The sequence below is a fragment of the Equus caballus genome, chromosome 8, assembly GCF_041296265.1.
Source record: "Equus caballus isolate H_3958 breed thoroughbred chromosome 8, TB-T2T, whole genome shotgun sequence".
Classification (NCBI taxonomy): Eukaryota; Metazoa; Chordata; class Mammalia; order Perissodactyla; family Equidae; genus Equus; species Equus caballus.
The window spans coordinates 18,941,049-18,967,344 of NC_091691.1; the positions used below are offsets into that span (position 1 = coordinate 18,941,049).

The 26,296-nt window shown below is 49.9% G+C and overlaps 1 protein-coding gene across 1 annotated transcript in view; it reads left to right on the forward strand.

Moving 5' to 3' along the window:
* SPRING1 (SREBF pathway regulator in golgi 1) overlaps positions 1–11,098 on the forward strand; it is a 95,968-nt gene extending 84,870 nt beyond the window's left edge. The window contains exons 5-6 of the mRNA XM_070275116.1: positions 6,857–7,069; positions 9,817–11,098. Of these exons, the coding sequence (XP_070131217.1) occupies positions 6,857–7,069; positions 9,817–9,828 (225 nt within the window). The 3' untranslated portion in view covers positions 9,829–11,098. The remainder of the gene's footprint in view (positions 1–6,856; positions 7,070–9,816) is intronic.
* The last annotated feature ends 15,198 nt before the right edge of the window (positions 11,099–26,296 follow it).

Sequence of the window (26,296 nt, forward strand, 5' to 3'; positions counted from 1 at the left end):
ATGACTGACAGGTGTAAACCTAAGATCAGATCCAGCTGCCAGCCCAGCCCTTTTCTTCCTATGCTGTCAGCCATTTGTGGTTTAAGTCTTTCAGGCACCACCTTAAAAATTTTTCCCCTCTCTATGTCCACCTGTACAATTATTTACTTACTATAATTTTTGTTTTGTTTTGTTTTTTGAGGAAGATTAGCCTGAGCTAACATCTGCCACCAATCCTCCTCTTTTTGCTGAGGAAGACTGGCCCTGAGCTAACATCCGTGCCCATCTTCCTCTACTTTATATGTGGGACACCTGCTACAGCATGGCGTGCCAAGCAGTGCCATGTTTGTACCCGGGATCCGAACTGCCAAACCCTGGGCTGCTGAAGTAGAACTTGTGAACTTAACTGCTCCGCCACTGGGCCAGCCCCCTACTTACTATAATTTTTAAGTTCACTCATTTTCTAAAAACTTAGCCCCATTCTAATCAATAGCAGCCATAAAGTCACAAGTTTGATGTGCCCCTTCTATTGGTTCCTAATTCCACATATCTAAGCATTTCTGTGTACCGCTGATAACGCTCTTCTGGTTTCCCGTGAGTGATACAAGTGCCACACATTTTGGAACTGCATAAAATTCATAAGACCTGATGGAAAATGACAGGCCTTCATAACTGCTGCCCTTTGTCAAGCATCTACTTTATGCAATGTGCTTCATTTAATCCTTACAGCAACCCCAAGAGACCGGGTTTTCCCAGTTCATGGAGTGGGAAATGGAGGCTCAGAGAGGTTAGGCTACCTCCCCAAGGTCACACAGCCAGCAAGGGGCAGAGCTGGGATTTGAGCCCAGGTCTTTTTGACTCCTAAGCCCATGCGTTTACCCCAGACTTGCACTGCCCCAGGTGCCCCCAGCCTGGGCACTAGTGTGCTGATTGTGAAGTCGATCATCAGTTGGTGATGGCTGGCCAGGACCGTAAGCATGCACATAAGGCATTTAGCTGTCCACTGCATGCAGTTAGGGTTTCTGAGGCAGCCCACCAAATGATTAAAGGGCCTTTCCCTTCCACCATCAATTGTTGTAGCGACCCCACAAGTCCACAAGGTGGGCAAATACAATGAACCCCTTTACAAGCGAGAAAAGTGGAGAGATTACATGACTCCCTCAAGCGGCCCAGTAAGTGAGCCGTTCAGCCAAGAATAATAAATAATATTATTTCAGGAGACTCAAACTCAGTGAACCTAAGAGTTTCCTGGGGCCCCGTGGTACTCAGGTCGCCAGAAGGTGTTTCCCGGCCCCGACCCTTTCAAAAGCAGCACTTCCTGCCCCAGCTGAGGCCTGGGAGCAGCGCTCAGCGCCTGGGACTTCTCCACACTCCACGTGAGCTCACACCGCCCCAGCATTTTCTCCCCATCATTCTTTTCACTCCATAGCTCGGTTATTTTTTCCACCAAGAGAAGGGCACTCCATATTTTGTAGTGGTGAAAATAATACAGATTTTGCCTAATGGAACGCTTCCAGGGTTACTGCGATGATGGATGGACTGGCATTTGAAAGGCACTTTTGAATCCTAGACAGGTGGAAGCGGAGGGCAATTCTATTGTTAGTCATCCTAACAATGGTAATTGATGTTGGGGGGTTCCTCGATAACCTTTTGATTTTGCTATGAAAAACTGATTGAACGAAAGCTTGCTGTTTCCCATAGGTAGAAAGACAATCCAGCCCCTCTGGTCTCCACTTCAGCCATTGCCCTGATATTCTCAGCTACGTGTTTTCAGGTTCTAGTGACCAATACGACTTACATGCCAGAGTCGATTCCTCCAGGCTTACCGTACATGGCAAGCTGTTAAAAGGATGCTGTTCATCTGAGCCATAGCTGGTTTGGTTTTAAAACTTGGAGAGTTAAAAACTTATCTCTACACAAAAACCTGCACACAGCTGTTTACAGCAGCTTTCTTCATAATGGCCAAAACTGGAAGCAAGCAAGATGTCCTTCAGTAGGAGAATGGATAAATAAACTGTGGACATCCGGACAATGGGATATTATCCAGTGCTAAAAAGAACTGAGCGATCAAGCCATGAAAAGGCATGGAGGAAATTTCAATGCCTATTGCTAAGTGAAAGAAACCGATCTGAAACTACATTCTGGTAGGTTCCACCTCTATGACATTCTGGAAAAGGCAACACTATGGAGACAGTGAAAAGATCAGGGGTTGCCAGGGGCTGGGCTGCGGGGTGCATAGGTGGAGCACAGAGGATTTTTCAGGCAGTGAAACTATTCTGTGTGATACTATGATGATGGATACATGTCATTATACATTTGTCCAAACCTGTAGAATGTACACCACCAAGAGTGAGCCCTGAGGTAAACTATGGACTTTGGGTGACAATGACGCATCAGTGCAGGTTCAGCAACTACAACAAAGGTACCACTCTGGTGGGGGATGGGGAGGCTGCATGTGTGGGGGCAGGGGGTCAATGGGAACTCTGTGTGCTTTCTGTTCAATATTGCTGTGAACGCAAACTGCTCTAAAAATTAGAGTCTAATAAAAACCAAATCAAACCCAAACGTGGAGAGCAGGCTCCTGGAGATGCCCATTTTACAGAGGGGGAAACTGAGGGTGGACTTGGGCCTGCAGCTGAGACCTGACCTTAGGTCCCCTGAGCCTGACTGAGGTTGTCGTTCTTTCCACTGTGCCCTCCCTGCCAAGGAAAGTGTCAGTGTCGGGACCTGGCCGCTCACACCCAGGATGGAAGCTGGCTAACGCTCACGTCTGTGGAGCCTAAGAGCCACCCTCCCTGGAACCTCCTCTTCAAGCTTTCTTGCTGTCAAAGCAGATCGGGGACAATCATGTCCTAATTGCAATAGTGTCTGTTGGCCTGAAGAATAGCTGACATCTTGCGGGCCCGTCGGCTGGGCATTTGGGGGTGTTTATGTTCTCTTGAGCGAAGGCAGCCTTTATTCACACCAGCATCTGCTCTGGAGAGGTCTGAAAAGCTCAATTATTCACCAGAGCGTCATGGAAAAGTAAAACCCTGAGTAGATGCGTTTACGGTCATCCGTGGGCTCATTCGAATGTGGGGAGCCAGGAGTCCTTATCTTTTCCTTTCAGTGGCCTCAACTGTTGCCCGAAACTGTCCAATCTTAACTTTAATTCTATAAATACCTTCAGTTAAAAAAAAGTATATGTAACCAAGTTTTTTTTTTTTTAGTAAAAAGCTTTATACCAAGAAACTAGTTTGCCTCGTATCTCTTTGAATGAAGTCTCAATTAATAAAGTTGGATTAATGGGGGAGCCAAGTTCCCATCCACGTGGGCTGTTTCCTCTGCTCCTGGAAGCCCCAGGAGGAGTTCTGGCCCCTTAGCCGTTTCCTCTGACCAGCAGCTGATTCCTTTGATATCCCATCTTGTGTCCTGTCCAAAATAAATGATGGGAGCGAAGCAGGCTCCAGTCGCATGGCGAGACCGTCTGCTGGTGCCATCTGATTCCTCAGCAGGCAGAGCTGGGCAGTCCTGGGAGGTGGCGGCCACCAAGGCGGATTCGTAGGCGGCGGTGGGGGGGTGCCACCTTGCCCTTCACACAGGAAAACAGCTTACGAAGGGGAAGTGTTTGCCCCGCCTCAGGTTCCAGTCCCTGGAGCTCATGCCAGGAATTCGCCTGGACCTCTGATCCTGCAGGAAGAAGCCTGTGTGCTAGATCGCCACCGACCTGCTGTGTGACCTTGGGTAAGGCACTCCCATCTCTGAGCCTAACTTCCCCATATGTAAGTAGAAAGGGCATAATAACTAATAATAATATAATAATTATAATAATAGTAGTTAATGAGCACATCCTAGATATTCTCTTAGTACCTCCCCCAAAGAACGTCTGCGGTTGGCATTATCATCCTCATTTGGTAGATGAGGAATTGCGGCTGAGAGAGGTGAAGTCTTTTGTCCATAATCACAGAGCTGGTAACTGACACAGCCAGTATTCGGGCTCCGTCCGGCCGACTCCGGAGCGTAAGCTGTTAACCTCCCACAACATGATAGCAAACACCTTCTGCCCGTTCTCTCCGTGACTCCTCAGAGCACATGAGGTCGATGCTATCATTACCCACGTTTTATAGACGAGCAAAGGTCTCGTAACATCTTTTCCACCTGTGAAAAAAATCTATTATTTTTAAGTGCAGGAGGATGGTGACAGAACATAAGATTAGGAAGGTCAGCGCTCAGACTTCCTGTTGGCCGCGGGAAAAGAACAGGGCGCGTCGAGCGAGGAAAGGATGGAAGAGAGGAGAAAGTGGTTCTTCGGCATCCAAAGTCCTTTGCCAGGGATGTGGAGCCCCTTCCAAGTGGCCTCTTCAGCCTCTCCCAAGTCGTAACGGCCTTTGACTGCTGCACCCTGGGAGGGAGGGGCTCTGACCACCCACTCCTCATGAAGGAGGAAGCGGAGAGGATCAAGAAGGCACCCCAGGGGCTGAGCTCTTTGGTGGAGCCGCGAGACCTGAACCCAGCCCTCTGACTCCAAAGACTTTTCAGCCCATCCCCATCTGTCCTACCTGCTGGCAATGACCCCTGAGCCACTGCTCTGGCCACTTGAGCACTCGCCATGCTACAAACGCCCCTTATGCTTTCTGACACCCAGACCTTTCGCTGTGCAGATGCCTCAGTCCAGAACGGCCCTTCTCCCCTTGTCTGTTGGTCAGGTTCCTTCACAGGCATCTGATCAGGGGTCAGGCTCTTCTGCAGAGTCTCTCCTGACACCCCAGGCAGACGTCGCTGTTCTCTATTCGTGTCTCCCAAGCTCTGTTATGGAAAGGAGGGTGTCAGATGATGGCGATGGCGGTAACAGTAATCACTGCTTTTCTAAAAGCTGCAGCCTTTCTCGAGTCCTTCCTGTGTGCCGGGCGCAATGCTCGGAATTTACATATATTTCATCTGACCTCTCCCTGTCACCCCCTCTCCATCTTTCTGATGAGGAAATAGGGGCTCAGAGAAGTTAAGGACCAGGACTGCCTGAGCCTGTGCTGTGGGCATCGTAAGAGATGTGCTGATGGAAACAAGAGGTCGGAGGGACACAAGGAAGGTGGCACAGGCCAAGGAATGCAGACGGCCGCCAGAAGTCAAAAAAGGCAAGGAGGGGCCGGCCTGGTGGCGCAACGGTTAAGTGTACACATTCCACTTCGGCAGCCCGGGGTTCTCCTGTTCGGATCCCAGGTGCGGACATGGCACTGCTTGGCAAGCCATGCTGTGCAGCAGATGTTAGCTCAGGGCTAATCTTCCTAAAGAAAAAAAAAAGACAAGGAAACCAATACTCTCCCATACCCCCACCGAAGCTTCCAGAAGGAACCAGTCCTGCTGACACCTTGGTTTGAGACTTCTGACCTCCAGAACGTAAGATAATAAACTTGTGTTATTTTAAGCCACTAGGTTTGTGGTCCTTACAGCAGCGAGAGGAAACTGATACAGGCAGAAATGCTGTTCAAGAGAGGGACTGTCATGCTGTCAGCACCTTAGCCAGGGCCGTGCCAGAAGGCCCCAGTGTGTGTTCAGTGACTACGCACTGGCTGGGTGGTATCCACGGACATGACTGTCAGAAGATTTCAGGCCCCTTCTGGAACGTGGGCTTTTAAACCCCGGTCTCTGGGAGCCCCGCCTGGCCTTGCTGTCCATCCCTCCAAGGGAGGAGGCCACCACCCCTACTCGCTCCCCATGTCCTGTTTGAATGAATCATTGTTTTCTGTCTGCATAAGGGATTGCTATGCATCTCTATGGAAACATTCCTTAAAAATGCTATACGTCAACTTGAGTTTTCCACCAGCCACACCTTTGGGACATCTCTCTGTGACCGCGCACTTGGTTTACGTGGAGGGAGGAGGTCCCTCCCTTCCCTCCACCCATCAGTGGTAGATAAGGCCACGGAAAAGCGCCTCCGGGAGTCAGGAAGCCGGAGCTGCCGCCCAGGCCTGCCCTTCACTTTCCCTGTGACCTTGGACAAGTCACTTCACCCCATATCCGCCCACTTCAGAGTTGCTTCCTTGCTTGTCAAGTGAGCATTGAATAGAATAATCACCAATACTCCTTTGTGCTCTAAAATGTTACACTTCTACATACTCTTAGCCAGAAATGATGCTGCTCTAGCCACCAACCAGCCTTATTGTCCACCACTGTCCCTTTGCACGCTGTGTCCAAGGATTATAGAGCTATTTACATTTTTCTGGATGTAGAATAATAATAATGCCAGTATCTACTTCCCATCTGATGCTACCCTGCTAAGCACTTCACATGTATTCTCTCATTTAATCATCACTGCCCCAGGGGTACGTATTTTTACCTCTGGTTTACCTGTGAGTAAACTTCGGCTCAGAGAAGTTAAGTAAGTTTCCCAAGGTCACACAGTGAGTAAGTGGCCGAACTGGCGTTTAAGTGAGCTGTCTGTTTTCCACCACCAGGTCGCATCCCACCGGGAATGTGGTGACATATACCACCAGTCAGCATCTGAAGAATGTTTGAATGCATGAATCTGCAAATCATTCCAAGAAGCAGAATAGTTATTGCATTTCCTTGTTGAGGGCTGCGTGTTCTTCCCAGAGCAGCCAGCCCGCAGCAAGGGCACGCAGAGCAGCCTCCCGGTCTGTTTATGGCGCGCCCTGCCTCGGGGTCACAGTGTGGCAGAATGACGAGGTCTGAAGCCCAGGCCTGGATTGTCCTGTGGAAGCCATAAACCCCAGGGCGACAGTGTCCCAGATGAATGCATTTTATTGCTTTTGGCTTAAGTGTCACCATTTGCAGCATGAATTTCTCCTTTGTAAGCTCCTTCTGAACTTGTGGTCTTGTCCACAATGCTGTTAATTATATCTACAAGGACAACTTCACATCCTCTCCCCTTGCCCTGCAGGAGCCCCAGAGAGAGGGTGAAGTTGGCCAGCGGCTTCCCGCCCCTCAGCCCAGCCGCCCCTGTCCGCAGCCGCCGCCGGTTTCTGAGGAAGAACTCGGGGCAGGAATCCCAGACGCTGCAGTGAAACCGACCGCCGCTTCCCGTCTCCACCTCCCCTTCCACGGCCAGTTAGGAAGCACGGAGAGTACCTGGGCTTCCCCTCCATCCCCGAAAGTCAGTCTCACAGATCTCTGCTCAGAAAGTCTAGTCTGTGTAACAGAAGACCAGGCTGTGGTCTCTCCTAGGGCTGCCATGGTCGGTGGTCTGGGTGCTTCCAGAAAGGCACAGAGAAATGCCTCTTTAGAGGTTATACTAGCCTCTTGGAAAAGATTTGAGGGACCTTTCTTGAGAGCTCACTCTGAACATGCTAATCGCTTAGGGCACAAGTTCTCAATGGGGGGGTGCTTTTGCCCCCAGGGGACCTTTGGGGATGTCTGGAGACATTTCTGGTTGTGGCTGTTGGGTGTGGGGGGTGCCACTGTCATCTGGTAGGGAGGGGCCAGGGATGCCGCTCAACCTCCTCCCCTGCAGAGGAGAGCTCCCATCACAAGGAGTTGGTGCAAGGCTGAGGATCCCTGGGCCAGAGAAGACAGAGGTAGGGTCAGGGAAGGCCTCTGGAAGGGACCTTTGAGCAGAGACCTGGGGCAGTGAAGGATGCCTGTGGGCAAGAGGACAGGTGCAGAGGCCAGGGGAGGTGGACTCAGGGTACAGCACCAGGTAGAATTGGGCATTTCAGCGGAAGTGAGATGGAGCCTGGTGATTCCCAGCGGGACAGTGAGATGCTCTCACCTACCTTCCAAAGGGTCCCTCTGGCTGCTGCGTGGAGAACAGCCTATGGGGAGCAAAGGGGATCAGGGGGACCAGTTGGGAGGCTGCTGGCATCATCTAGACAGGAGACGTGGGAAGGCCTGACTTGGAGAGCTGATATTGCATGCCTGCTGTGCCTCCGACACTCTGCTAGTTTTTGTGTGTTGGGAGTGGGATGTGCTCAGGAGGAGACACCCGGTTTAGGTCCTCGGGAACTTGCAGCATCATCAGAAGCCGAATACAAGTACCAGTTGCAGTTAAGAGTCTAATGACCGGCATTGGCAGCAAGTGTTGTAGATGCCTCCAGCCACTCCCATAGAGTTTTGGGGGTTCCATTCCGTCTTCGGGCACCTCTCAGCTGTGTATTCAATAAACTACTTAGCGCCCACGATGGACCAAGCCTGGGCTAGACACTGAGGCTTTGAAAATGCACCATAGGCAAGAAGAAGGAGAAAACCCAAATTTTGGAGTCCCCCAGATCTCCTCCTGCCACTTCCCAGCTGTGTGACCTTAGACGGTATGTCTCTTCACCTCTCTGAGCGACAGGTACATCATCTGAATACTGGAGCCAGATAATAAAGACATTGACCTCACGGGGTTGGTGGAAGAGGGGTGAGTCGCTTAACACCTAGTAAACAGGAGAGTCCCAATTAATGGTGCCAGCAATGCAATGCCATCCCTGTGACCCAGGAGCTCGGAGCACCAAAGAGAATGTAATTTAATGTCACTGTTTTGTTGTTAAATCACGTTTGAGCTCATCCCTACTGGAATGGATGTCCAAGATAAACTGTCACGTGAAAAAGCGTACTGCGAGACTGCATGCAGATCATGGGCCCGTTTTTGTGAAAGAAGTTTTATGTCTGACATGTGAATGTATAATAGAGTAGGTATGAGTACTGCACATAAATATGCATATATTAGAGGACAGCCTAGAAGGACACTGGCCCGGCTGTTAACAGGAGTCCGTCACCTCTGCAGAGTGGGACGGGCACAGAGATAACTTTCAGTTTGTGGCAGAGCAGGTCATGCTCACTTCCATTTCCTCGTCTCCACATGGTTGGATTAGGGCTGAGCGACTAGTCCGGCCATAGGATGCATGTGTCTCTGTGCCCCTTCTGGGCAGAGGTATTTAAAAGCAGGAGAGTTTTCTACTCTCTTGCTCTTCCCTGGCTGCAGGGACTCTGCAGCCCGTGTGCTGGGGTGGGCGGAGTCCCCGTGGTCCGTGAGAAATGAATGTGTTACGAGCGACTGAGATTTCAGGGCTTTTTTGTTACTGCAGCCTAGCGTCGCTGTCCAGACTCGTTCACACTGGAAACCGCATATACTTTGGTGCACTTGGATGTTTCTACATCAAGCATGCATTTTTTTCTTTTTTTAGATAGAAAGTTTACTAAAAATTAAGCTTTTCTCTGAAAATGCTACATACTGTATGATTCCAACTATATGACATTCTGGAAAAGGCAAAACTATGGAGACAGAAAAAAATCAGTGGTTGCCAGGGGCTAGGAGGATGGGAAGGGATCAGCCGAGCACCGAGGATTTTTAGGGCAGTGAAACTATCCTGTTGGATACTATAATGGTGAATACATGCCATTATACATTCGTCAAAGCCCATAGGATGTATAACACCTGGGGGCCGGCCCCGTGGCCGAGTGGTTCAGTTCATGCACTCCGCTTTGGCAGCCCAGGGTTTCACAGGTTCGGATCCTGGGCGTGGGCCTAACACTGCTCATCAAGCCATGCTGAGGTGGCATCCCACATAGCACAGTCAGAAGGACCTACAACTAGAATAGACAACTACATACTGGGGGGCTTTGGAGAGAAGAGAAAAAAAAAAAGAGGAAGATTGGCAATAGATGTTAGCTCAGGGCCAATCTTTAAAAAAAAAAAAATGAAGGTACAATGTCAAGAGTGAACCCCAATGTGCGCAGTGGACTTGGGTGATAGTGACGTGTTGGTGTCGCTTCATCAGCTGTAACAAGTCCCGCTCCGATGGGGGATGCTGATGGTAGGGGAGGCTGTGTGTTGGGGGCAAGGGTATATGGGGACTCTGTAGTTTCCACTCAGTTTTGCTGTGAACCTAAAATTGCTCTAAAATTTTTTTTTTAATTCAGCTTTTGCTGTAGAATGGACCACTCCTACGACTTTAGAAATATAAAAATTCCTGAAGACACAGATCATTAGACTCAAGAAGTAACCAGCCATGGAGAGTCTGGGTGTTCAGTGTCAATGTCGATGGCGGTTTGCATACTTGGGTATAAAGCCAATAGTTTGGGGGGCTTCTAACACTTTGGGGGCTCTGGGACTCTACGGCTGAGGAAGGAAAAGAGGAATAAAAACATTCGCGAGGATAACACTGGAAACAGAAGGCTGTGAAACCAAAGGCAAGTTGGCTTTTGTGAGGCGGGTCCGTATGAGCCCGAAGCTGCCTCTTTTCCTCTTAGTATCTTTATTCGGAGTGAGACCAACAGCCCAGCCAACATCTATAAATAAACAGTCCATGATGATTTGTGCCTCCTTGTTGCAACTGTCCAAACAGAGGAAAGTGGCCTGTTCCCGGATCCAAGCCCCGCTGACCACTCTGAAGCCTCGGCAGCATTTGCGTCTCCAGAAGCAGATTTTAGTGGTCACTGCACAAGCATCCTCAGAGGCGCCCTCAGCTCCAGTGCTCGGCCACAATTTAAGAATAGCGTCAGCCAACCATTTGTGAGGCGGAGTGGGAGGAGGGGAGGCAGAAGGAGGAAAGCCTTTCTTAGTGCCCGTGGGGCCCAAAGGAGAAGCAGTGTTTAAGCAGTCTGGGTTTTTAAAAGTCACTTTCGCCGTGACACAAACTTGATCCCGGCAGTGGAAGAACTTCTTGAGACAAGAACGCCAGGACATCTCTGCGGCTCCCTCACGTCCATTAAGTCCACTGCATAGTGCAGCCTGCCCTCTGCCTCCTCCACTTCCAGGGACGGGGCCCCCAAGGCCGACAGCGATGTCCGAGTCTGCAAACGGAGGGCGCCTTCCTCCTCCTGCTCCTCGTCCTCTCGCCTGTGACTTGTTCCCTCTCGGTGGCTCTGACAGCGTCTCCCTATTTCTTCTCTTACTTGTTGGTTACTCCTTCCTTGTGAGTTTCTTTTGCTAGTTGCAATGGGTGTGGCTCTCAGTGCAGGCTGTCCTCAGTGCTCTTCCTGAACTCACTTCTCTTCTCAACGTCCCTCTGTGGTCCTGTCTTCACCCAGATTTCGGGCAGGAGGGCCAGCTTCATAGGCCTGAGACCTGTGCCGTCACCCAGGGCCCTGTTTTCAGAAGGCCTTTCCTGTTTTACTCTTCTGCTGTCACCGCCTTAAAATTCTTAATAAACTTTGACCTAGGGGCTCTCATTCTCATCTTTTCAGTGAGCCCTGCAAATTACGTAGCCGGTCCTGGACTCCATAACTTCAGTACTTCCAGAAGGACGGTAGTGCTTCCAAAAAAATTACGCGGGCAAGTGACTTGATTTCTCTGTGTCACAGTTTTCTCAGGTTATTAGGTGAATGCAATGACATCGTGCTTGGAAAGTGCTAGGCACAGTGCCTGGCGGGCAGGCAGCAGGCACTCAACAAGTGCTGGTCAGGGTTATTATTGTTTCTCTCTCCTCCCTTGAGCTGGTTCCCTCTTGCTCATCTCAGTTTAAAGGGATCACCCGTCACTCAAAAGTGTAATCTGCTAATTGTTGGCTCCTCCCATTTCCACTCTGCACAGCCAATCTGTCATCAGCTCCTCTTTAGGCTGCATTTGAAATGTTTATTAAACCGTTTGTCTCCCCAGCCCTCTGCTGCCACCACGCAGATTTCTCCAACATGGGTTGTTGCAATAGCTCCCTAATTAATCTCCTTGCCTCCTGTCTTTTCTTTTTGTCCAAAATAGAGCCACTTGATCCAGCAGCTGAGATTAAGTCAAGCTGGTCCAACAGGAATTTAGCAAATGCTCATTTGTCCTTGAAGATGGAGCACGCTGCTTTGAAAGAGGGTGGGAAAAGAAAACCAGCATCAGTGCCTAGTTGCGTGCCAGGCTCTGGACACACATTTTTGCGTGTAATCATCACAAGGTCCCTGTTGGTAGAATGGTTGTCTCCCATCTTACAGAGAAAAAAACCAAGGCTCAAAGAGGTGGGATGGATGGTCAACTTCACAGTGACAGAGGTGGGCCTCCCACCCAAACCTCTCTGTCTTTTTTTTTTTTAAAGATTTTTATTATTTCCTTTTTCTCCCCAAAGCCCCCCGGTACATAGTTGTATATTCTTCGTTGTGGGTCCTTCTAGTTGTGGCATGTGGGACGCTGCCTCAGCGTGGTTTGATGAGCAGTGCCATGTCCGCGCCCAGGATTCGAACCAACGAAACACTGGGCCGCCTGCAGCGGAGCGCGCGAACTTAACCACTCGGCCACAGGGCCAGCCCCCAAACCTCTCTGTCTTGAAAGTAGCTGTTCTCCAGGAAGAGGACATTAATGGAAAAAGGAGTGAATTGGAATAGGATCTGTGTTTAGTTCACCATCGTGAACCAACGTTCCTTTCCTGGTTTTGGTCCTTGTACCATAGTTATGTAAGCTGTGAGCATTAGAGAAAGCTGGGCGAAGCACATATTTTCTCACCTTTTCTTTAACTCTAAAATTATTTGAAAATGAAAAGTGAAAAAAAGGAAGTGCCTGCCCTTTCCGCTGTATACTCTCTGTGCCCTTGAACTTCTTGATCTTACAGAACAATCTCTACTTCTCGCTACTGTCTGCCCAAACACACACACACACACACACACATGCACGCACACACATGCGTGCGCATGCCCACACAAACTCCACACAGTGTCTTTGCACAGGGAATACTGCCCCAGATTGAGGCACCCCCCAGCTAACTAGCTCTGGCTCTGCCCTCCCCCTAGGCATCGGCAGGAATTATGAAAGGAGATAGTAACGGAGAGCATGTGAATTACACTGTAGCTGTGTTCAGCCACTCTCCCCCCTTTTTGGCTATAAAAATGCCACAATGTTGCAACTTATACATTGCAAAACCCTCTCCTCCCCCTCCCCAGCCCCTGCACTGCCTCCCCCCCTCTCTTTGAGTTGGCGTGTAACCTTGATGATCCAGCCAAATGAGTTATTTGAGATGGAAACGTTAATTTATTTGAGCAGATGGGTGTCAACGCTGCTCTGTAAAAAGGTGGCGGTATGCCGTCTTGGCCCAGAGAGTTGCAGATGAAGTCCTGGCTGCGTCGCTGATTCACCGAGTGTGAACGGAATCATATGTTAACGGCACTGAGGGAAATGCCTATTTAAGCTGAGCCCTTCCAGAAAACAAATCCTTACTCCCCGATTTTTGTTTTAAATCTGGATTTTCACGTCTCTGATTTGCCAAGGGTCTGAAAAACCTGAAACTCATTATTTCTCCAAGTGTGGTCCAATGACCGCCCACATCAGAGTCACCCAAGGGCTCTATTAAAAACGCAGATTCATGGGACCCACCCCCGACCTGCCAACTCCCACTCTCAGGGGTGCAAGCCAGGGGATTCTGCAGTCTTCACAAGCTCCCTGGGTGACTGTCACGCATGCTGAGGTTGGATCCCCCCCCTTGCAGACATAGTGCCACCAAACTGCCCAGGAAAATCTGCAGAACAAAGCAAGAAAGCTTGGGCTTCAAGGTGGGGTTTTTTTTTGCTTCTGTTTTGTTCCTTTCTACTCTCCTCCATCCTTTCAGATTTTGTGCAGAAAGAGTATCACTTTCGCGGTCGGAAATAAATACAGAAATAGAGTAAAAAGATAGCACAAAGAGATTATTTGTGTGCTCGGAGCGAGAGACGGTTTGGAAATTTCAGGAATTTCCAAGACAAGGGGTGTCCCTGTCCTTGGCACTGAACTCCCAGTCTAGCTTCTCTCCTCAGACGCCCCCTCCCTGACCGCCGCCTCCTCTAAGTGTTACATCCAATTTTCTCTTGAATACGTGGAGTGAGGAAACTCAATGACTTCCCAGGGGACCTCACTTACGGGGGAAGAAGCACAACGAGAAGATTTATGGAAGGTCTGTAAAATATGTGTGTAGAAACTCACGACATCTTGATCGCCACCAAGGAGAAAAATGGACAGTTTCTTACCAGTCAGTTTCATGAGCCTTTTTTATGGGTTTTTTAAATTAATTAATTTTGTTCCCCCTTTGTTAGGAATTCTTGGCACAGACACAAGCCCCGGAGAAGGGAAACATTGCCCACGGGCTGTATGTCCAAACTGTCAGGTTTTCAATCCCACCTCTCTGGGGGCCAGATTTCGTGTGCTTCCCGTGAAGTGGGGGGAGCCTCGTCAATGTTCGAGAGAAGGGAGGAGGGTAAGTAATGTTGCTACCATGGCTCTAACAGCCTTCGTGCCACTGGCAAGCGTCATATGGTCCCAGACGGCCTCCTCCCCGGGCTGTCTCCACACCCAGAGCCATTTTCAGGATGCAAAAGAGTCTGAAATGTTTGCCGCGCAGCTCCAGGCCCGTCCACCCCCAGTGCCCTTGTCAAATGCAGGAGCATCGATTAGGCATCTGGTTTTCCTCAGCCTCCCAGGTTCCGTCCCTTCCCCCGGGAGTTTGAGGCCAAAGACAATGAGCCAAATGGAATTTCCCGGCTGGAGGAGGAAGAGCTCTCGAAGGGGAATTTGGGCCCTGCATCCTGCTTTTGTCACCACCTTGTCCTGGGCTCTTTCTCAGCCTCCGTCTCTTCATCTGTGAAATAAAAATCCCGAGAGTCTGCTTTAGAGGACTGTGGTAAAGATTAGAGAAAATATGTAAACAAGTAGTTCTCACCCCGGAGCCACTCCCCTACCCCAGGGGATATTTGACAATGTCTGGCGACATTTTTGTTTGTCACGACTTGAGGGGGAGCAGTGCTACTGGCATCTAGTAGGGAGGGGCCGGGGATGCTACTCAACATCCTACAATGCATAGGACGGTCCCCCCATGACCAAGAATGCCTGCTCAAATGTCAGTGCTGCTGAGGTTGCGAAACCCTGATATAAAGAGCCTGGCCAACAGTCGCTGATTAAAGTGGTAACAATAAAAAAAAGGATGTGGGAAAAGGAATACAGTAAGTGTATTCAATAAACCTTAGCTATTATTAGTAGATCCAAGATAATTGGTAGCTGCTTCCTGGAATGCCTCGAAGGATTCTAAGGCTAGGAACGACTCAGCTAGACAGTGTCATGATTGATTAGTGATGTCTGCCACAGGCAGGGCTGGGGGAGGTATCAAGAGGAGTGCAGTGTATTTTCTGACCCTGGGCTCTGTGATGTCTAGCATCTGTTTCTACTCTGACACTCTGTGATTCCACTGCCGTGATTCTGTGAGTCTATCTATAAAGTTCTGTAGTCAGCATTATTTACAGAATATTTAAGCAGCCCAGGCTCCTGCAGGCTTGCTTGGCAGGGCAGGCTGGTGAGCTGAGAGCCAGAAAGACCGAGCCGGCTCTGAGTAAGGTAAAATAGAGAGCTGCCGACAGGATGTGATGTGTGTAGGGGGTGGCAATTCCCCACTTACCCCCCAAAATCTTTCCCAGCTTGCCTGTATGAAAACTTTTTACTATTAGTCACTCCATTGGATTAAAACATTGTCTCCAGGAGGCGTTTGTTTAAATGCACAAATATCGCCTAGAGGGGATAAGCATGCAGTCCATGCCCATGTGTTAATCTGTTAAACTAGTTGTTGCTGGCAGAACAGAACGGAGAGGGAATGAGACAGGAGAGAGCTCACTTAGATGAGTGGGGAGGGGGTTCAGGAAAGCGTGGCTTACAGGGCAGGAGTCAGAATCACTGTATTGCATGGCTCCGGGAGGCACTCATACGGAATCAGGGTCACCAACTCATCCTGGGACCTCCCCAGTTTTATAACTGAAGGTCCCATGTTCCAGGACCTCCCTCCGTCCCACACAAACCAGGACGGTTGGTCACTTAATTCTAGGCCACGTGGCATGGAAGGAACTGTGTAGTCCTTGCAGTAATTTATTCCTCGTGTAGCTGCCTGAATTCTCTTCCTGGGCATGTTCCTCTCTTGCTTATAAATCTTCTGTGGCTCCCGAGGGCTCACCGAACGAGGCTGGAACTCCTCTCTTGGTGTTCAAGGTGGCCCCAGCCTTGCTTCCCAAGATCGCCTGATCCACCGCTCTCCTGCCAGGAGTCTCTCCAACCAGTCACCAGACTGGAGACCTGCCGTGAATTCTTCTCTCTCCCTGGCTTAGAGAAGGAGCTTTCCTAGACGGCAGACCCACTCCTGGAGTGTGTTCAACTTGTGTCAGTAGCAGAAGAGTTCATCAGCCCAGCCTTTGTATCATAAAACTCATCTGACACCCCTGGTGAGTGAGGGCTCAGCATGTGGCAAACACTTCGAGTCAGGAGGCACCCCATTTGTCCCAGAGAGCCCCAGGGATAAGGGCAAAGCCACCAGCCACATGGAAACTACCCCAAATGAAAATCAAGACTTCCTTCCTTTCTAGATTCTTCAAACTTTTCAAAGCCATTTCGCAAACCTCGCTCGAAGGATCCCCTCCGTGTGTCTGAGCAGCAGCTAAGGCGGAGGGCATGCCCACCCGACAGGTGGAAAACCTGAGGTCCAGGGCAGAGGGCCTGATATTCAATAAAGAAAGGTTTCTGGATGGGGAGGCGCAGGCACAGTGATGTTTCATGACTCAGAGCACATCGGCAGCTGGACAGTAACTAATGAGAGGCTTCTGACCTCTGTTCTATGATGTTTTCATTCATTCATTCCTCAGCTATTTATTCAACTTAGTACGTGCCAGGCACCGTGTTTGTCTCATAATGATTGTAGCTGGGATTGGAGAGGTCTGCTCTACCTGCGAGACGCCCTGCTGAGTTCTGTGTGTGCCCTCAGTTTAGGGCTCACAGCAGCCCTTTGTGGTCTGGTTGCTGACTGTCCCCAGAGACAGGCGAGGAAGCTGAGCCTGAAGAGGGACAAGCAACCCGCCCAGGGTTGCTCAGCTCCTAAATGGGGGCTTGGCAGAGGCCTGTCGCCTGCACTGGTGTGGTCTGCCCTCCTGGACCTCTCACTCTTTTTTTTTTTTTTTTTTTTTTGATGAAGATGGTTTGCCCTGAGCTAACACGCGTTGGCAATCCTCCTCTTTCTTTACCTGAGGAAGATTCGCCCTGAGCTAACATCTGTGCCAATCTTCTTCTATTTTTTGTATGGAGGGTGCCTTCGCAGCATGGCTGGTGAGCGGAGTAGGTCTGCACCCAGGATCCGATCCTGCGAACCTGGACCGCGTAAGTGGAGCATGTGGAAGTTTAACCACTTGGCCACGGGCTGGCCCCCGTGGACCTCTCACTCTCGTAAGGAGAGAAACATGCCGTTTATTGAGGTCCTGCCTTCGCCTCTGAGACTCTCCAAGCTGCTCCTTCCCAATGAGCAGCACTCCAAAGAGGAGAGAAAGGAGCATCTTCTACGGCCAGGCACGTGCAAATAACATTTTCCATACCGCCGGGCGAAGCAGCTGTAGCTGGCTCCAGAAGAAACTGAGGCTCGTTGGCTGGACATCGTTGGCCGGACATCGTTGGCCAAAGCTGGCACAGCTCGTTTGCCAGGAGCAGAGACCCGGCCCTGGACGGCGATACCCAGTGACTTGTTTTTTCCGCCAGACAGCCGTGGCTCGCCCAGGGGATGGGTGGGAGGGAGAGGGTTTGCCATGAGCCTTCAGGTCACAGGATAACCACAGGAGCAGTTCTCTTGCGGTTGGTACGTGATCTTAAGCACAAACCCTCGGGACAAGAGCCAGAAAGCCACTCTCTCACTCATTGTAAGGCCAGGGAGGTGGCGAGAGGACCAGGGCCGGGTCCCGGCTGAGTCCCACTGCCAGTGCCGGGCGGCAGGTGGCGCTGTGGCCCCGGTTTAACAAGGACAGCGGGAAGGTGGAAAGGAGGGGGGACCCAGCAAGAAAAACTAGTGGAAAACAAGGATTTAAAAGAAGAACAATTTGTTCCAAAACATTTGCCTTGTAACGGGGTCATCTATAAATTCTGGGATTTCCTGTTTGCCGCTGGGCAGGCCGGCGGGCGGGCAGGCCGCCCTCTCCTCTGCAGCCTGGAAGAATCGCCTCAGGCCGGCTCCTGAGCCCTGGCCTCCCCTGGCCCAGATTGGCTCCGAAATTTCCCAGCTTTTGTGCCCGTAAGCAGGATCCTGTGACAGCAGATCTCCCTGAGCCGTGCTCCAGTTTCCACTGGGATGGGAGGAGGAGTGAGATCATGGCCATTTTTAAAGGAGAGGCTGTCTTCGTGATCTCCCCGTGAGCTCTGTGCTGCCGGGCTTGTTTTGAGGCACAAAGTAAGAGAAAAGAATAAAATGGAAGAGGTGAGGTGGATCTTTTTATTTTTCATAGTTACAGTTTTTTTGTGTGTCTGGTGAGAACACAAGATCTACACTCTTAGCAAATTTCAAGTATACAATACAGTATTGTTAACTATGGTCACCAAGCTGTCCATGAGATTCCCAGAGCTTATTTGCCTTCTGCTCAAAGTTTGTACCCTCTGACAAACATCTTCCCGTTTCTCGTACCCCCCAGCTCCTGGCAACCACCATTCCACTCTCTGCTTCTGCAAGATCGACATTTCTAGATTCCACGTATAAGTGAGATCATACCGTATTGTGTTTTTGTGTCTGGCTTATTTCACTTAGCACAATGTCCTCTGGGTTCATGTTGTTGCAAGCGGCAGGATTTCCTTCTTTCTTGTGGCCGAATAAAGTTCCATTGTGTGTGTGTACTGCATTTTCTTTAGCCATTTATCTGTCGCCGGACACTTAGGATGTTTCCATATCTTGGCTATTGTGAATAATGCTGCAATGATCATGGGAGTGCAGATATTTCTTCAAGATCCTGATTTCTTTTTTTTTTTTTTTTGATATATATCCAGAAGTGGGATTCCTGGGTCCTATAGTAGTTCTATTTTTAGTTTCTTGAGGAAAGAGGTGACCCTTTTAAAAAGAAGAGAGCTGTTCTAGTCAACATGGGCAGGGGAACATTTCTTTGGAAAGACAGAGAAAACTCTTTACCAGCCTGGTAGAACTCAAACCAAGCCCAAAGCTCAAGCTTTCAATGGATGAATGGCTAAAAAAAATGACCTATCTATTTATCTATTCATCCACCCATCCGTCCATCCACCCACCCATCTATCCATCCATCCATCCATCCATCTATCCATCCAACCATCTGTCCATCCATCCATCCATCCATCCATCCATCCATCTATCCATCCATCCACCCACCCATCTATCCATCCATCCATCCATCCATCTATCCATCCATCCATCCATCCATCTATCCATCCAACCATCTGTCCATCCATCCATCCATCCATCCATCCATCCATCTATCCATCCATCCACCCACCCATCTATCCATCCATCCATCCATCCATCTATCCATCCATCCATCCATCCATCTATCCATCCAACCATCTGTCCATCCATCCATCCATCCATCCATCCATCCATCCATCCATCTATCCATCCATCCATCCACCCATCTATCCATCCATCCATCCACCCATCTATCCATCCAACCATCTGTCCATCCATCCATCCACCCATCTATCCATCCATCCATCCACCCATCTATCCATCCATCCATCCACCCATCTATCCATCCATCCATCCATCCATCCATCCATCTATCCATCCATCCATCCACCCATCTATCCATCCATCCATCCACCCATCTATCCATCCATCCATCCATCCATCTATCCATCCAACCATCTGTCCATCCATCCATCCATCCATCCATCCATCCATCTATCCATCCATCCATCCATCCATCCATTCATCCAATTGTTCACTCATTCATTCAGCAAACAATTATGGAGTACCCGCCACATGCTTGTATCTTGTCTCGTTTTGTTCTGAGGCTAAGCCTAGACCACCTCTGTGGTCTCCTCCTGGGGCCAGTGGCACATGGAAGGCGTGCGAGTAGCATCTGGAGACGAGATTTAGAAGGTGAGCTTGGGATTCCTGGACAACAACTGTTGGGACCATTAGCGAGGATTGCAACATATTTGGCCAGGGTTAGGGGTACGGTTTGTAGCCACAAACAGAGGAAAAACAGAGTTTTTCTCTGAATAAGTCAAACGAGCCTGTCTGGGATCAAATCCACGAGGGCTGGGCAATCTGGTCCCAGCAAATTAAAACAACATGGGCACCAGCCAGCTACATTTTTCAAAACAGTATTTTTGTTGTTTTAATCAAGGACACCACCTCCCTACCCCCTGCCCTTGACAACAAGCTCTGAATTGAAATGGGGCAGAATTTATAAGAAAATAAAACAATTCTAGGGGATTCCGACACAAACTCATTTTCCTTCCCATCAACTTCACAATTTAAGTGCCTCTCTATACCTCATTTTACCCTTCTGTCCACAGGCTTATGAGGATTAATGACCCCATGCCAAGAAAGTGTCTGAAGTGACACAAAAGTAATGCTGCTCTTTCCATTTGTAGCTGAAGCCAACCTGTTGCCTTCTCCCCGCAGGGGTAGAGTCCTTTTTAGCCAGGATCTTGGTCTTTATGGTGAATGTGGGCAGCCAAGGGGGCGGCTTGAGCCCCAGGCTGAGTCTGTGTATTAACCATGTCTTCTGTTTTCTATATAACCATGCACCATGTAACGACGTTTCGGTCAACGACGAACCATATGCATGACAGTGGTCCCCTAAGATTAGTATCATAGAGCCTAGGTGTATGTAGGCTGTACCATCTAGGTGTGTAAGTACACTCTGTGAGGTTCGCACAATGACGACCTCGCTGAAGGACACATTTCTCAACGCGTATCCCCATCACGTGGTGCAGGACTGTATTCTGATGCTCTGATGTCTTGGAGTCTTGCTCTCCTGTAGGGACTGCCCCTCCTGGGGTTAGACATTTCCTAGATGCAGTAAACAACTCACCAGGAAGTGTACTTCTCACAGGCAAACGAACTCACCCAGAGCTCATACTCCAGCTTACTAAGCTCTCACACTCTGGGCCACTCTCTGCCTGCCCTGACACCCCAGGGCACACAACTGGGGACAGTCCCTATGCCAAGAGCTCACTGACGTTACTCGAACCAGCCCATTCTAGGCCTGCTTGCCCTGCCTCACCCGGTCCCTCTTGTGGAACCACAGACAAAACTCTGGCCCACATTTCCTCCTCCTCCCTCTGCCCCCCGCCCCCGACCCCAGTGGTCCCTCATGTGGCCCTGCCTGGTGGGCCGGGCCGCCTGTTTCTAGGCGTCTGTGAGGATAACGACCTTCTTCCTTCATGATGGTCACTTCTGGTCCGATTGTCTTCCCATACCTGATTAAAACAAATCTCAGGCGCCCTAAAATCGTTTGCTCTGTCCATCTGTGTGACTGAGACATGTCCTGGTCCTCTCCCACCTGCAGCCTCCTCTTCCATTGAGTGGGGACAGTGACATCGGCTGGCTGTGGGACCCAGTAAGTGATTCCCAACCTCAAGCAGCTGCTCTCCAAGTCCCTCTTTATCCTACCTTCATTGTTCTCTTTCCTCAGTCACATTTATTTCTATTTGAAATGACTCATTTCTGTCTCTGCCTGTGTCCCCCTGCTAGAATGAAAGCCTTTGTTCGCTGCTGAACACCCTGGGCCTAGAGCGGTGCCCGCCACATAGTAGGTGTTCATGGAACACTGTGAAATAAATGTGAACGTGCCTGGCACATAGTCGGTGCTCACTGAACACTATAGGATGAGTGTGAACATGCCTGGCACGTAGATGTGCACACGTGCTTATTGCTTTCCTCCCTCCTGGGCCTTTTGGGCTCCTCCTGCGTGAACTGGTGTGGATTTGGGCCACTTGACAGACTGGAAGCCATTCCAGGAGTGTCTTGTCCTGTAAAGGTTTGTGCTTTCCCCAAGGCTCTTGTCCAAGACGCTGGGAGTGCATTATAAACGTTAACGACGTAAATGGCCTGCTTTGTTTGTGGCAGGTGGGGCGTAATTGGCTGAAGCAAGATGGTTCCCAGTGAAGCCAAACCTGTTCTGGAAGTGAGTGGAAAGTTTAAGCAAGTCAGAGACCTCAGGGGCCGTTGGGCCCTTTGCCCAGTGACGTCTGGCGGGCGGCTCAGGACGCGCGAGATTCCTGGAAGACCGCCCCTCCCCACCAGGAACCCCGCCCTCCCCTCGCAGCCCCGTGCCCTGGAACGCATGTTGTTTTGCTCCTTTGGCAGAGCTTCCTGGAGTCAAGTTAAGAAGATCCTCTTGCTGCCAGAAGGCTCCTTGCATGGGTTTGTTGAGCCCCCACTTAGCAGAGGCGTTGAGGCCACGAGGTGTATGGTACTCACACTCATTCATTCAACAGACCCTTTTGAGCATCCAGTCTGGGCCAAGTGCTGTGGACACAGGGGTGAGGAGACCGATGAGGGGACAATGACTCTCACAGAGGAAGGACTTGGCTGAGCACACAGCACAGGGTCTGTGGGAGCCCTGAAGAGGGTTTGGCCAGGACAGGCTTCTTGGAGGAGAAATGCTGTTGATACCCAGTTTTCTTTACGTTGTAGGTTACAAAACCACAGCTGCAACAGGCTGAAGCCACAAAGAGAATACATTGCCTCACAGAATGGGCAAATCCAGGAAAGGCTGACTTCAGGCACTACTGAATCAAGGGGCTTCAGGGAGAACTCCACCTCTTGGTGTTGTTGCTGTCTCTGTATTGGCCTCATTTCCTCCAGCCAAAGGCAGAATTTCCCCCGCTTGGTGGAAAAGATAGGAATTGGAAGCTCCCAGTTCTTGTTCTTTTCCTGCCACTTGTATGTTTACTTAAGCCATATTTACTGAGTAGTGAACAAGACAATGTCCTACAGATTTATCCTACAGATAAATATGTATATGTGCCAAAGACACATGTACAAGGATATTCATTATAACATTGTTTATACTAACCAAAGACTGGAAACAACTTAAGTGGCCACCAATAAGGCCTTGGTTAAGTAAATTATGCAATGGGACGCTGGACAGCCCTGCGGAAGAGTTAGCTCGATCTATATCAGTAATCCACACTCAGGGCAACTTTACGCCCTAGAGGGCATTCGGCAATGTCTGGAGACATTTTTGGTTGTCACGATTGAGGGGGGAGGGGCAATACTCATGGCCTCTAGTGGGTAGAGGCCAGGGATGCTGCTAAACGCCTTACAATGCACAGCACAGGTCCCCACCCAGCAAAGAATTTTGCAGCCTAGGATGTCAATAGAGCCAAGATGGAGGAACCGTGATCTGCATCTGCTGATACAGAAATCTTTAAGACAAGTTCAGGTTAAAGAAAAAGCACCGTGGACAGTGAATACGGTAGACTACCATTTGTGCAAACAAGGAGCATCTCTCTGGATGTGCTTCTCCATGCATAGAATTGTCTCTGGAAGAATAAATCAGAGAGTGCCGAGCTGTGCCTCGTGCAGGCCTGGGGGAGAGGTGTGGAAGTCAGATTCATTTTCACGATACAGCTTTTTTACCGTTGGAATATTTTTAAACTGTATGCCTGTATTCTTTAAAAAATTAAAATATAAAAAGTACGAAAGTTTGACCAGACCTGTACACATGCCCCGCCTGGCCCCTTCCTAGCCGCGGCTTCTTCCTCTGAGATGGTTAGGTTGAGAGCAGCCCACGAAGTCACGGTTGGAACCGATCTTAGAGATCATCAGATCGTAGGAGCCATCAAAGAGGTTGTGGAAATGCTGGATTAGACGCATTTAAATGGGTCTTTACTGGACGAGTTTTTAGAGACTAATGCAAGAGTGTGCACGGTGGATCTCTGAGGGATGTGGCATCCAGAATTAGCAAATGTCCTCGACTCCTTCATTAGCTTCCTAGGGCTACCGTGACAAAGTACCATGTGCTGGGGGCTTGAAACAGCAGACGCCGATCGTCTCACGGTTCTAGAGGCCAGGAGCTTGAACTCTAAGCGTCAGCAGGACTATACGCACTCCGAAGTCTCTAGGGAAGAGCGCATCCTTGCTTCCTCCTGGCTTCTGGAAGTCCGTGGCTTTTAGCTGCACCTCTCTGATCTCTGCTTCATCACCGTAAGGTCTTCTGGCTGCGCGTCTGTCTTCACGTGGCCTCTTCTTATAAGAACACCAGTCATGTGGGATGAGGGGCCCACCCTCCTCGAGTATGACCTCATCTCAACTTAGCTCATTTCAATTACTCTATTTCCAAATAAGGAAACATTCTGAGGTACTGGGAGTTAAGACTTCAACATATCTTTTTTCGGGCGGGGGGGCGGGGGGGGGGACACAATTCAATTCCTAACAACTCCTAAGCACACGCACCTACAAATACTTTTTCCATTTCATTTCAGAAGACTACTGTTCTACTGGTTATGTTTCAGGAAATGCGGATCTCATATAGTTCCTTCACTTTGCATTTGAGGGGTCTGAGGCCCAGAGGGAGACAGTCACTAGCCCAAGAGCACACAGCAGATTAGAGGCAGGGCTGAAACTAAAATCTAGGTCACCTCTCTCCTGGAGGAGAGAGTCGGTGAGCCCCATCTCTCCTTGATAGGAGCCCCTCTTCGTATATGAGGCTGCGACCGACTGGTGATCAAGACAGCAGCCATGAACTCATCTACCCATCCCCCACCCACCGTTCTACCACTTTCTCTCCCAACATGCAAGAGGAGCTACCTGGCAAAGCAATTCCTACTCCTACGGATGTGGGTCTTACTTCTGAGTGTTCTCAAGTGTGTTCTTGGGGACTCCAGGTTGTATGTGATAGAAACCACCACAGACGGTGGAAGATAAACCAGGGATTTCCTGGCTCATGGATCAGGGGAGGCACAGCTGGGTTCTGAAGCTCCAGCAGTGCTGTCATCCCTCTCTCCCTGTCTCGGTCCTGCTTCCCTTGTGTTGGCATCGTTCTCAGACACACTAGCTTCGAGGTGGGAAGCTTAGGTCCTAGCCGCTCCAGGCCCATCAGCATTCGAAGGAGAGTCTGCCCAGGGTCCCACCAACATCCCAAGGAGGGCTTGATGGCCACATCCCAGAACTCATTCTTATAGCCAAGAGTGTTTGATTCTCTGCTTGGCCAGACCTGGCGCAGGTGAGTGGAGTCAGCCCCACCTGGACCATGATGGCTGAGAAGGGGAGAGCACTGGTTCCCCCAAGTCGTGCTGGTCAAATGAAACACAGTTATCCACCGTGGTGAGTTAGCTCTCCTCCCCGTTCACTGACTCCTCACCAAATACACAGTCACTTATGGCGGTGCTTGGGCAAGGAGCCTGAAAGGCTCTGGGCAGCCCCACTTCCACTGCGGCGGGCTGCTTTCAACCATGGATGGTTTGGTCTTCTCTGTGTTTCTCGACGACTCCCCTTACTCTACTGAACGTTTACTTTTCTATCCTCCACTCCCAACCAGACTGTAAACTCCTTGAGGGACTCTGGCTTATTCCCCTTTGCAAATGAGCATCTAGCACATCAGGCATAGAAGTAGGCTGTCTATAAGTGTCCATTGAATTGGGAATCTCTCATAGGGCCCAGGATGAGTACTCCATAAAATTATGCTGAGTGAATGATTGGATGAATGGATGCTTGGATGCATGGATGGATAAATGGATGCATGCATGCATGCATGCATGCGTAGATGGGTGGATGGATGAATGGATGGAGAGATGCATGGATAGGTGGGTGGATAGATGATGGATGGGTGGATGGATACATGCATATGTGGATGGATGCATGGATGCATGGATGAATGGATGGAGAGATGCACGGATAGGTGGGTGGATAGATGCATGGATGGGTGGATGGATACATACATGTGTGGATGGATGCATGGATGAATGGATGGAGAGATGCATGGATAGGTGGGTGGATAGACCAATGGATGTGTGGATGTATGGATAGATGGATCAATAGATTGATGGATTGACGGATGGGTAGATGCATGGGTGGGTGAATGGATGAGTGGATGAGTTGATGTACGGATGCATGGGTGGAGCGGTGGGTTGACAGATGCTATCAAGATCATCGTCTAGTCACAGCCTCCTATACAAAGAGCAGCTCCTATCAAGGGCAAACACAGCTCACGGATTCTCTCATTGTCTGGCTATCTGATTCCTGTAACAAGACCTCCTCACTTTCTTTTACAATACAGGGGTGTTAACCCTCATTTGCCTAGTAAATTCCATTCTGATTCTGCTGTTTATCATCAAGGACAGTGATGAACCATACTGCAGAGGACAAGGGTGCAGGTGTCTGCTCAGAAAGAGAAGGAAACGGTTAAGAAGTAGAAGCTGTGTGCCCCCCCCTCCTCCTGCAGACAGACTTTATCCGCATCGTGGTGAAGACGGCTGGGGTAACCCTCAAGTCACATCCTTCCGGCTCTGTGGAGAGAGGCAGCTCTCACCCTGGCTTGTACAAACCAGGACACGACCCCAAGCATCCTTCGTACAATGCTCTGGAGGCAGCCCCACTGTGACTTTCCTAAATGTGCTTCCGTTGGAGACTTGAGCTCTTAGCCTGCCTCCACTTCACATGGGAGTTGATTCCACCTGGGAGAACATCGCACCCTGACCCTAAGGAGCTCTGGCTTCCTGCTCCCCTTGCTGTTGCCCTCACGCCTCCCGGGAAAG